At 24.2% G+C, this 13,321-nt stretch overlaps 1 protein-coding gene across 2 annotated transcripts in view; it reads left to right on the forward strand.

The window, feature by feature from the left end:
- Nucleotides 1-648: 648 nt before the first annotated feature.
- The window catches only part of LOC122511686 (RNA-binding protein fusilli-like), a 111,295-nt gene continuing 98,622 nt past the window's right edge, over nt 649-13,321 (forward strand). The window contains exons 1-2 of one of the 2 annotated variants that reach the window (XM_043627102.1): nt 649-1,026; nt 1,112-1,319. In XM_043627102.1, coding sequence (XP_043483037.1) covers nt 1,176-1,319 — 144 coding nt within the window. In that variant the 5' untranslated portion in view covers nt 649-1,026; nt 1,112-1,175. Of the gene's footprint in view, nt 1,320-13,321 lie in introns of both variants that reach the window. The other variant, XM_043627096.1, reaches the window with a different exon arrangement.

Here is a 13,321-nt window from a genome sequence, read left to right on the forward strand (position 1 = left end):
AACGTAAAGAGTAAGAGAGACAGAAAATTTAAATTAAATTTTTTCTCTCCCTTACTCTCTTTGCTGCCTGCGCCATTTGGTACCTTTCTTGGTAGCGCGTCACATAATCAAAATTTCAAAGGAAGGGGCTATGAAATTTCAAACAATTTTTTGTTTTACCATAAAGGTATAGCAAAAGTTCTTTATTCACTTTTTTTCCTATTTCCTAAAATTTCATTCAATCGAAATTCTATTTATTTTTCCCAGTTCAAAACCGTAATGTTTGACTATATACCTATGACTCTTTGTTATAGATTTCTGAATCAAACAATGAAAATTTTTCTTCATTGTTGTCAATCCAGAAGGGTCTTGCATCCCCCGTTTGTAGAATACATACAAAATCCCCGTTTACAGAATATAGGTACAGAATATTACTTCTTTGATAATGATTCTAATTTCTCGAATAAAAATGTAATTTTTTGACGGATTAAGATGGTAAATTTTCGGAAAGTTGCCGGCGACGAGGACGACCTGTTGAGTGTCGAGGGGTTTTCTGAGTTCTGGATGGTATAGACGAGGGGGTTGAGTGGGAGGGGAGCAGTGACTAGGGATTTTAGGGGGGCGGAGGGGAGTGTGTTGAGGTAAAAGCAGGAGGAAGAAACAGGCAGGCGGCGACGCGCAGTCGCCAGGTGAGCTAACAACGTTGCGCGCGCGCGCGACGGGGGTCGAACAGTCCATCGTTCAACACCGAACGAACGTCGTCCTCGTGTTCGCCGGGTTAGACGACGTTGGGCAGAAAAAGTTTTTTTTCTCGAGGAAAATTTTTTATTTTCAATCAGTGTTATTGTTTAATTAATGAGGGAAAAGTGAAATTATTATTAACTGGTCTACCTCGTTTTTATTGAACAGGAGACTCGCAAGGTGTGTCATAACCTCAAAATAATATTTAAAAAAGGAGAAGGTGTCCCAGGTAGTAACGAGACGTAGCGGTCCGACGCAACAGGCGACATGTCTATGTCTATCTACGTTCTTTGAAAACAATATTTTGTGAGTGTTTTTACGCGAGTGGGTTTTTTTTTAAAATAGAGGAAAAAAGTGATTTTTTGTTTGTTTTTTTTTTCGAAAATTTAAGATTCGAGTGGTGTAAGAATTGTTAAGGAACTTGTCTGGAGGGTTGTAACCCTCGAACGCCGGATATGCAGATGACGACAGGAATGGGGCCGACACACCTGGTCGCCCTTTACGTGGCGACTGCCGGCCTTCAAGGCACTGCTCTCGGCTCTGATGAAGAGGAAATTACCCTTCTGGTGTACGTCCTCATCGACGCTCTTCAAAATAAGGTACAGGTGTTGTGTTCTTTTTTTTACATTCCCATGGAAAATGTGAGAAAGTCTTGTTTTTTTTTGGGTATAACGTATGGAAAAGCTTTCGTTATATATCATTGAGAGGAGATTCAAATGCCGCCAATGTTACAGAGAAGATATTCCATATGATCTCTTGCAGAATCTCATTTTTGTCGTGTTTTAACGCGTGTTTGCATTTGTCAAAACTTAACATTATAAGAATGAAACTGGAGATAAGAAACAGATATCATATCTAACTGTCGGTTTAACATATTGCATCAATCGTTTACGTCAGGAAAAATTATATTGCTAGAAAAATTCTTTCTTAGCATCTGCAAATTTCATACAATTTGCTCTAATTTTTTATAATTTCCTTATTAGCATGACTTTCGTGCTGTTGACAATATTTTTTCATATATTACTCCAATCTGGATGTTAATTTCAAATATATAGTCTGAATTGTTTCTCAAGTTATATTTTCCCGATCTATCAAAACATGCAACAGGTGCTTTTGGAAAATATATTGGCTCATTCTTATAATATTATTGTTTTATTTTTGTTACATTTTCCTAAGTTTTTGAACTTTGAATCGAACGAAATTTTTTCTATTTAATTTTCCGAACGGTAAATAATCTAAATCAAACATTTTCTTAATTATTAGGAAGATTTTGACGGTCTATAAACAAATCTTTCAAAAATTATTTTTGAATCATTTTTTAAGATAATTAAATTTTTCAAATAAATCTACAATAAAAATCAAGTTAAAGTGTACAATCAACGTTGATCAAGGAAAAAAATTGTTCACTTAGTAAATTATGAAAATAAACTAAGTTTAAGTCCACAACGTTGATCAACGAAAAAAATTGGTCACTAAGTAAATTATATATATATATAGTTCTAGATAACGCAGTAATATTGACACAAAAATATTTAGAAAGAAAAGATTAATGTTTTGTTTTTAATGACAATTGTTAGATGCAATTAAATATTAAATTGAAAATAATATTTGAGTACATTAAACAAATTTTTTTCGTTGATCAACGTTGAGGACTACAATATCCCAAAAATAATTGAATAATCAAAAAATTTTAATGAAAAATCTTTAAATGTAAATTTAAAAATGAAAATTAGCTTCTAGTCTTTTAAAATTCAATATTTTCACTATTTTTAATAACAAATTTCCGAAAATTCAAGTACATACAAAGAATAATAATATTTTAGAATTAATTTTAACATTTTGGAGAAAAAAATTGTGTTTAAAATTTATAATTAAAATTTATCGAAAATTGAATTAGTTTTTTTAAACTATACAAAACTTCTTTTAAGAAATTCAATGATTTTCGAACAAAGTAAATAAAAGTTTACTTTTTTAGACTTTTTAAAATTTTGGAGAAATCATATTCTTATTTATAAGGGCATATCTCTGGAACTTTTAACTTTCGTGTCCCTCGCATATATATTTCGATAATTTCAATAACTTTTTACTTTATTTTTGTTGGAAATATTAAAGCTTGATAAGATGAATCAGTTCCAAAAGGTTTTACATTAATTTATTAAATAGATCAATAATTAGTAATTATATTTTATATATTTAATTATATATTATATTTTTTCAATTCAGTTTAATTAAAATCTATTTTTAAAATAAAAACCATTTTAATTTTTTAGCAATTCAAACAAAAAATAAAAGAAAAGTAATGTTAATGACTAGTAATAATATAATAAATTTAAAAGTAATATATTATATAATAATATAATTATTATTATAAATTATAACCAATTACTTTCAACTGTTTTCGATTCTAAAAAACAAACACCTGTTAAATATTTTTTTGTTGCACGTTAAAAATAATTCGCAATTTTAAATAGTTTATAACTTTTTGAAGACGAATCATTTTATCTGTCGACTTGCATATTTTGAAAGCTTATTTCTTAAAGTTTATGTAGACAGTAGACAAATTTTTTCTCATTAAAAAGTTAAAGGTTCTAGAGATATGCCCATAATTGAAATTCTTTAAAAATTTGATTATTTTTTTTCAAAAATTCATTTGGAAGGGTCATTGACTAAAACTATTTTTCGGGTCTTTTAGCGATAAAAATGTCACTATATAATTACATTTTTTCATTCAATTTGGGAATCGAAAAACCCACCAGGGCACTTTTTAGTCTCAAACCTTTGAAAATTGTTTCAAATTCTTTCGATTTGGTGAAAGAAAAATTGTTTTCGATGCTCAGCGTCGACCTAAAATTTGAATATATATAGATATAATAGTTGACAGGAAATATATTTATTTCTTCAAAAATGCTTTTCCGAATAAAAAAATCCCCTGTGTATTGGAATATTTTTCAATGTTTCGTTAAACAATAATTTTGTTTGATCCCTTTATAAATGAATGTGTAATAAAAACTTGTTTTTCAGGTCTTTGGATATATGCAGTCGTGGAGAGCAAAATAATTTTTTTTGCCTTTTTAAATTTTTATCATTAATAAGACACAGTTAATGATGCTGTTATGATTTATATATCTTTTGAAATCCTTGATTATTCTGATCATTTTCCTTATTATATTATTACGTATTTAAATTGTGAGCCTTTGACCCAAAATTTTTATTTTATTATAATATATAAAAAAATTATTTAGTATATTCAAAAATTAATTCTTAATATTTAATTTTAATATTATACTTATATAATAATTTACATAACGAAACATACATTTGTTAAACTTTTTTTTTTTAATTTTATACTAAAATAGATTATATCAATCAAATAATATTTTTAAGGAAGAATCTAATGGGCAGTCGAAACAAAAATTAGTCCAATTTTATGATTTCGTATTTTATATGAAGAAGATAAATTAATAAATATTAAATTCGATATTGAAATTTATTAATTTATCTTTTTCGTACAAAATACGAAACTATGACATTGGATTAACTTTTATTATGAAACTATGAAGTTACCAATGTTTTCGTTAAAGCAAAAAGTGAAATTTTTCTTTAAGAACAAGAAGCAAATAATTTCTGGTGAAAAGAACTTAAAATTTTAAATTCAAACAATAAAAAACTTATAAGAAACCTAATATTTATTAGGTAAATATAAAGACTGTTAATTAAACAGAAGATAGACATTTATTTTTTCAACACGTTCGGTTAAATAGTTTTGTAAAAAAAAATAAAAGTAGCTATTGTCGCTTCTAGTATAAAATTATTTTTTTATTATCTTTACTAAAAAACCAAGCTCCAGAAGAATTTAAATAAAAAAAATCCGATTTGGATTTTAAATAAAAAATATATGTTTTTTCAAAAATGATGATTTTTAACAGCTCTGATCGAAAGTAGTTTCCTTTAATTGCAATAATTTTTAAATAATTTCTTTCTTGGAAGATATTATTTTAGAGCAATCTTCCTTACACCTTTTTTTCTTTCTTTATAATATTATATATTTGTCGGTTTTGAAGAGAGAAAAAAATGTTGAACCATCGCGTTTATATATGTGCCTCCTGAAAATTATATATCCGAATTCATGTGCAAATTAAGGTAAACTTAAAATGGCCGGTGTATGGGTGCGGCAACCTTAAGAGAAGGGAAAAAATTTCGTTCATTTAAAATGTTAAGAACATGAAGCATAAATTTAGAAATTTGTTTTATAGGACGATAATTTTAATATGTGCCTTTTTCTATATAGATATTTATTATATGTAGCACTTCAGTTTGGTAATATTAAAAACTTGTTGTTCCCTTTTTTTAAACGAGAAAATGTAAATTCCACTATATACCAATAAAATATAGATATATATATGTTAAATCTCGAAAATATAACCTTTTTTTTAATAGCGTATTAGGATAAAAAATTTATTTTTCTATATTAATGTAGGTTAACGTAACATTAATTAACAATAGGTTAACTTCAACCTATTATTTCTTTGGGAAAATTTTTACTCAATGTTTACAAAAAAAAAAAAATCCGGATTATAAAATTAACGTGTTTGCGAACTGAAAGTCTGCTGTAATTTTTCCCTAGAAATATAGATTATAAATATGCGACTATGGTTACATCATGAAAGAGAAAATTGAATTTTTGAAAGAGTTATTGTTTTATAACGTTTGCTGAAGTTCACAGCGTTTTATAATCAAACAGTTTAGAAAGAAAACACATTTTTTATGTTGAAATTTTTATAAATTTCTGTTTTAAGATGTTTTGAATACTTTTCTCAATTATTAATACTTTATGAAATAATTAATAAAAGAAAAGTTTGTGAACAAAAACTTTGTTCTTTCATCTCTAAAAACCCAAATTATAGTTTTTGACGCTAAAATTCGATCACAGCTTCAAAAATAATAAAATTCTTCGCAGAAATTCAATTATGTTCAAAACTTAAAAAAAAAAAATTCTTGTCAAAATTTCAATTATTTTCAAAAATAATAAAATTCTTCTCCAAAATTTAATTTTTAGTTCAAATTCCATTATTTTCAAAAATTTCAATAAAATTCTTCACAAAAATTCAATTATTTTGAAAGATTTTAATAAAAATTAAGACAATAATTCAATTATTTTTATATATAAAAATCTTTAAAATTCTTTACCAAAATTCAATTCTTTTTAAAAATTTTAATAAAATTCTGGGCTCAAATTCAATTATTTTCTAAGGTTTTTACAAAATTCAAGACCAGAATTCAATTTTCTTTATAATTAATAATACTTCGGAAAAATTCAATTATTTAAACAATTTTTGGTAAATTCTTGACAAGAATTTAATTATTATCATAAATAAAATTTTTTTAAATTTTTAGTCGAAATTCCATTATTTTCAAAACTTTCAATAAAATTCTTGACAAAAATTCAATTATTTTCAAAGATTTTAATAAAAATCAAGACAAGAATTTAATTATCTTCTTAAATAAAAATCTTTAATATTCTTCGCCGAAATTCAATTATATTCAAATATAAAAAAAATAAAATTAAAAAAAATTAATAAAATAAAATTAATAAATAAAATAATAAATGATAATAAATAAAAATAAATAAATAAGTTTAATAATAATAAATAAAATTAATAACATTTTTCAAAAGAATTCAATTATTTAAAAAAAGGGTTCATAAAATTCTAAGCAAACATTAAATCATTTTCATAATTAATAAAAATTTTACAGGAATTCAACTACTTACAAATTTTTCTATAAATATTTTCGCAGTAATTCAATTATTTTCATAAATAATAAACATTTTTACAGGAGATTCAATTATTTTCATGAATAATAAAAACTCATCATAGAATTTCAATGATTTTTAATACAATTTTAATTACATTTCTCGAAAAATGTAAGTAATTATTCTTGAAAATTTTATTAAAATTAGTCGAAAACATTGTATATAAATAATTGAATTTTCGTAGAATTTTTTAATAAAAATTGCTTTAAAAATGAATTTCAATTAAAATTTTAGTTAATAAAATTGAATATTAAAAGCATTATAGCATTTATTTTTCTAAAATAAATGAATTTTGGAAAGTTTTAAATTAAAATCTTTGAAAATTTTAATTTTTCATACTTTTAACTAAAAATTTTGTAGAATTAATTTCTTTGAAAAGGTTTAATTGAATTTTTTTTAAAAAATTATTTCAAGTTTTTATTTTCTAAATATTTAATTGAAGAATTTACGAATAATCGAAATTTCGTATAATTGAATTGTAAACAAATGGATTTGAAAATTCTCAAGGAACTTTTGCAAAAAGTATTAAAAATAATTGATAATTGAATTTTTTCGAAGAATTTTAATAATATTTCTTAAAATAATTATATTTTTGGAAGAATTATTACTTAAAATTGTTTTAAAATTATTTGAAATCCTGTGAAGAATTTTATTATTCAGGAGAATCATAATTGAATTCTTGCATCAAATTTTATGACGCTTTTTTTTTAATAATTGAATTCCTTGAAAATAATTAAATTTGTGTCCAGAATTTTCTTAAAATTTTTGAAAATAATCGAATTTTGACGAAAAATTTTAAAGATTTTTATTTATGACGATAATAGTTGAATTCTTGACAAGAATTTATTAAAAATTGTTTAAATAATTGAATTATTGCGAAGAATTCCATTATTTGTTTAGATAATTGAATTCTTGCGAAGATTTTTATTATTTGTTTAGATAATTGAATTCTTGTCTAAAATTTTATTAAAATCTTTGAAAATAATTAAATTTGTGTCAAGAATTATGTATCTTAAAATTTTTGAAAATAATCTAATTTCGACGAAAAATTTGAATGATTTTTATTTATGACGATAATAATTGAAATATTGACAAGAGTTTATTAAAAATTGTTTAAATAATTGATTTTTTGCGAAGAATTTTATTATTTGTTTCAATAATTAAATTCCTGTCTAAAAATTTTATTAAAATCTTTGAAAATAATTGAATTTTGACATCGAATTGTAAAGATTTTTTATTCTGACGATAATAATTGAATTCTTGATAAGAATTTATTAAAAATTGTTTAAATAATTGAATTTTTGCGAAGAATTTTATTGTTTTTTTAGATAATTGAATTCTTGTCTTGAATTTTATTAAAATCTTCGAAAATAATTGAATTTTTATCAAGAATTTTATTAAAATTTTTTTGTAATAATTGAATTTTTGTTAATAACTTACTAAGAATTGTTTAAATAACTGAATTCTTTTGAGAAATTTTATTAAAATAGTAGATTTTGAAAATATTTGAATTTCATTGAAGAATTTCATTATTTTTGAAATGTAATTGAATTCCTGCAAAAAATTTTTGAAAATAATTGAATTCTTACAACGAATTTTATTACATTTTGTAAATAATTGAATTCATGTGAAAAATTTTATTACTTGTAAAAATAACTGAATTCTTGCAAAGGATTTTATTAAAATTTTTGTAAATAATTAAATTTTTTTTTGAAAAATTTTATTGAAATTTAATTTATTATAAGTTATTGAATTTCATAAAGGTTTGAATTTGAAATTTTTGGAAAATCTTAAATCCCATCGAATAATAATAATTATTAAATATTTATTTAAAAAATAATTTATTGATGTTTTCGAATAATTTTACTTTTGAAGAAATTTGTAAATAAATATAATAGAACAGTTTTTTGAATATCTAATCATTTTTAGAGTGAATCCAGAATATTCTTTGGGGTCAGGGAAAAATTCAAAATTTTGTCTGGAAATCAGGGAAAAGCAAAATTAATTTTTTGTGGCAACCCTGATTGCAGAAAAAAAATTTCATTCAAATAATACATTAAAAGAAGACGTTTTAATAGAAAGAAAATAATTGTTACTGATGTAACGTAAATGTTTTGATTTTTGATACGTTTCCCAATAGCATATCTCAAGGCCAAACAATAAAATATACATTTCCATGAGTGTGTATAATACATATAATCCAAAAGTACCAAAATCATTAGTAAGACAACCTTCATGGTGAAACGCATGTTTCCTCTACGTGTCAAATGTATTTAATTATTATGTCATTACAAAAAAACAAAATTTCCAAAATATTTTTCGGATATCATCATATGATGAGTAATCTTATATCATACGTAATAATGAATTTCCACGTATGGAATCATATTTTGAATAATCAAGGATTAAGGTATACATGTCTTTTAAAAAAAATTATTATTTCATGTTCTTGAGAAGATATTACTGCAGTTAATATCTTCTCAACATTAATTCCATGTATATGCGAGATTTTTGTGCTGACAATTTTCAATTAGTATTTTTGCCTTTCGCGATGGATTGTTCAGTGAAAGTTATTCATTAATCCACCCCTTCTCTCCTCCCTCGACAAAATTACCTTTATTACCACTGTAATCAGAACAATTTTATTACAGAGGAAGAAATAACTCGAATGCAAATTGCACCAGGGATCATTGTTGACACAATATAATGAAACTATACACTGCCGCATTTTGCTTTCTTATTATCTCTCAAATATCCACGAATTAGCGAAAATTGAGTTACTAATTAATATTCCCTCTGATTATTTTTCGTAAACATTATTTTTAGTTCTGAAGTTAGGTTTTTAAAGGTCACTGAAGTTAGTGTCTTAGATGCCAAGCGTTGGATTTTTTTACGATAATAAAATCCACAACGTTGATCAATGAAAAAAATTTGTTTTATGTTTTTGAATATTACTTTAAAAGAAATATACAACAATTATTGTTGAAGAAAAAATAAAAATCTACCTTTTTAATACATCTTTTGTGATAATGTTGTTGCGTTGTCTTTGAATAATATATTTATTGAAAAAATTTTAACGTCGTAGACTTCAACTTGGTATTTTTTTTCTCGAAATAGAGCTGTTAAAAATCATATGATTTTTTAGGTCCCTGAAATTAGCGTCGAACCTCGGCGTCGAAAACTATTATTTGCGATTTTTGGAGATAAAAATGTCACTTATTTTTTCATTCAATTTGGGAAACGGAAAACTGTCAGGGCACTTATTAGCTTTAAACCTTAGAAAAAATTGTTACATTTCTTTCGGTTTGGTGAAAAAAAATTGTCTTTGATAGCGTCGACGCTAACTTTAGGGAACTGATTTTTAAAAAAAAATTAACCTTTTTTATTCAAAAATAGGATTTTTTTTATTTAAATAAAATTTTTTCTGGAGCTTGGTTTTTTAGTAATAATTTTAATTTCATAAAGAATAGCTACTTTTATATTTTTTTTCAAGAAACTATTTAACCGAACATTTTGAAAAATAAATGACTTCATTCTGTTTAATTAACAGTCTTTATATTTACCTATAATAAATATTGGTTTTCTTATAAGTTTTTTATTGTTTGAATTTAAAACTTCACACAAGAGAACTATAGTAGAAGGATAAAGAATTAAATTCCCAACGAATTAAAAAATTAAAACTTGCGTTTGAACAAAAATTACTATTTCTTGTCAATAAGAAATATTTGTTTAATGTTGGTTTATGTTACTTAAATCGTTTATCTTATTGATAGAAACTTGTAATTTTTATTCAACTGCAGCTTTTAATTGTTTAGAATATTGAAAATTTAATTCTTTATGCTTCCTTTAAATAGAAATTAAATTTTATAAATTTATCTTTTTCTTATAAACTTACGAAATCATGACATTGGACTAACTTTTGTTATATGAAACTGAATTAACGCTAAAAATGAAATTTCTTTTTAAGATCTAGAAGCAAATTATTTTTGATAAAATGAAGTTGATTATTATTTTCATTACATCCTAAAAGAAAGGCGAGAAAGACAATAGTTACTGAAAGATTTAAACTGTTTAGTTTCATCTGCTGTTCAGATTCTTTGTTAGATTCTTCTTTAATAATATCAAAAAGAATCAAAGATTTTAGGTCAAAATAGTAATCTATACCTATAGAATATTTCTAACTAAACTCTAGTAAACATTAGGGCAATATTAGGTAAATTTTATTAATAGGTAAATATCAGATAAACATTAATTTTTTGAAGATATTAATTAATTATGTATTATTAATATCAAAATGTTATTCATAATGTTTTTCCTACTTTGAATTTGACGCCAATGCAGTTCGTTAATTTTCAGCCTATAGGTGTCAAGATAATTGTTTCATAAACGAAATGAACCGAATAAAATACATAAATTATAGTGATAATAAAAAATTGTTTCGTTTTATATAGTTATAAAATGAATAATATTATAAATTACAATAGCAAATAAATTGTTTAATTTTTATTCGTGGGTATAAAATTTAGAGAAAATAAAATGAGAGAAAAAAATTATTATTTTATTTCTATTTGTTTCACTTTTATATTTATTTACAGACTATTTATTGTTTTACTTTCATTTATCTCATAGTTAATTATTGTTTCTAATTTACTTATTATCTCTTTCTCTTTTTTTTATACAAAATCTTTACTATAGACTTATTTTCTAGAATCATTATAGTAAATTTCTATATAGAATTTTTCTGAATTGGAATAGTCTCAATATGGAAAATCAGGTCCCTGAAGTTAGCGTCGACGCTGAGCTTCGAAAAAAAATTTAATTTTCACGGAATCGAATGAAATGAAACAATTGTTTTAAAGGTTTAAGGCTAAAAAGTGCTCTGATAGTTTTTTGGTTCCCAAATTCAATGAAAAATGAGAAATTAGCGACATTTTTATCTCTAAAAATCGGAAATAATACTTTTCGGCGCTGAGCATCGACGCTAAGTTCAGGGACATTGCGAAACTTATAGAAAAACTATAATTACACTATTATGAAATAAATATTTATTTGTATCAAATAATTTTAATTTTAATCAATTAAAATAATTAAATAGTATTTGGTTCAAATACTAAAGTTTAAGATTTACTCTTTAAATTTGAATCGGTGTCTTTTCACTGACGAAAAAAGGGAAAATTTAGCGACTGAAATAATTTGGTAAAAAATTTCCATTAAAATTTAGTCAAAATTGAATTAAAGACAAGATTGAATTTTTCGTACAGAAATCATTAATTGAAATGGTTGCATCTACATTATCGACTGATGGTAAAACAGATTTGACTTTTTTATTCAATAAGATACTGAAATTCAATCCTATTTCACTGAATTTCAGTGAAAATCTTCAACTGAAGTACTTGAGTCACTAAATTTTTGCTATTTTGTGAGTGGAAAATCACTAATTCAAATTTAGAGAGTGCTCGTTAAATCTGAATTAGTTAAAAATAACTATAATTATTAGTAAAATTGTGCGGATGACTCTTTGCTTCAGCAATTTAAATTAATAAAAAAATAACTAATTATTAGTAGAAAATTACTAATTATTATTAGTGAATAATTAACTACAAAAATAGTAAAATTTCACCAATTGAATTAGTTACAAAAAATTTCAGTTTTTTTTAAACTAACCTAAAAATAAATTTAACTAATAATTCGTTATTATTTTCTCTAAATCTGAATTTGTATAGAGTTATACTAACAAATGGTAAAAATTTTAATTAATTGTTAGTAGGTAGTTTTCATGGACTTTTCCCCTTTTAAATTAGTAGAATATCACTAATTGTTAGACATAAATTTTACTAATTTTTTTAGTAGAATTTTACTAATTCCTAGTCTTCTATTTCACTAAATAAATTAGTGAAACTGTTTTATCGACTACTAATAAAACAGTTCTACTAATTGTCAGTAGAATTCTACTAAACAATTAGTAAAGTTCTACTAAAATTTAGTCAAGAAAATTTCACTAATTGTTATTGTAGTAAAATTTCACTAATTGTTAGTTAAATTATTAGTAAATCATTTGGTGGACGATTTTTTATAATTTTATTAGTAACTTTTTACTTACTCAGATTTAGAGAGCTAACTCTCTTCATTAATTAATTAGTTAATTTGCTTAATTTGTAAATTATTACTATTTGAAGTAGTAGCTGACTTTTTACTATATCAAATTAGTAATTTTTAATAACTAATTCAAATTTTGAGAGTGGGAATTTTATACGATTCACTTCTAGGGGGTTGGGGTCGAAATATGAAAAAATCTTATTTTGTTTATAAAAAATGTGACGAAGAGGAGGGGGGAGGAGAGTTTAAAAATTAGACCCTAATTTTTGCCTAAAATAAAATTTATATTTCAATTAAATACAAATTTTGTTCAAGTTATATTTTAACAGATAAATAATCGGTTGTTTGAGTCAAATAAACTTTTCTTCCACTGAAGAAATGAGAAAAAGAAGAGGATTATTTGAAAATGATTAGAAATCTTCTAAAATGGAGATAACTTTTTCATCTTTATAGCCATAGTATTTTTGTGTGCGTGTATTAGAGTCGAGACGTATATACGTTTTTGAACGGAACAATTTGAGAGTAAAGATATAGGACCGGTTTTCTAGATTTAGTCGATTCTCGAAAAAGTATGGCCCTTGAAATTTGCTTTTGTGCGTGTGTTGTTTGGAATCGAAAAATCACGCACCCAGTAGTATATAGTTATAAAAGCCATGGAAGTCTCGAGAGCTGCCATTGTTTCTCCAATTACCC

The sequence above is a fragment of the Leptopilina heterotoma genome, unplaced genomic scaffold, assembly GCF_015476425.1.
Source record: "Leptopilina heterotoma isolate Lh14 unplaced genomic scaffold, ASM1547642v1 Lhet_121, whole genome shotgun sequence".
Lineage (NCBI taxonomy): Eukaryota > Metazoa > Arthropoda > Insecta > Hymenoptera > Figitidae > Leptopilina > Leptopilina heterotoma.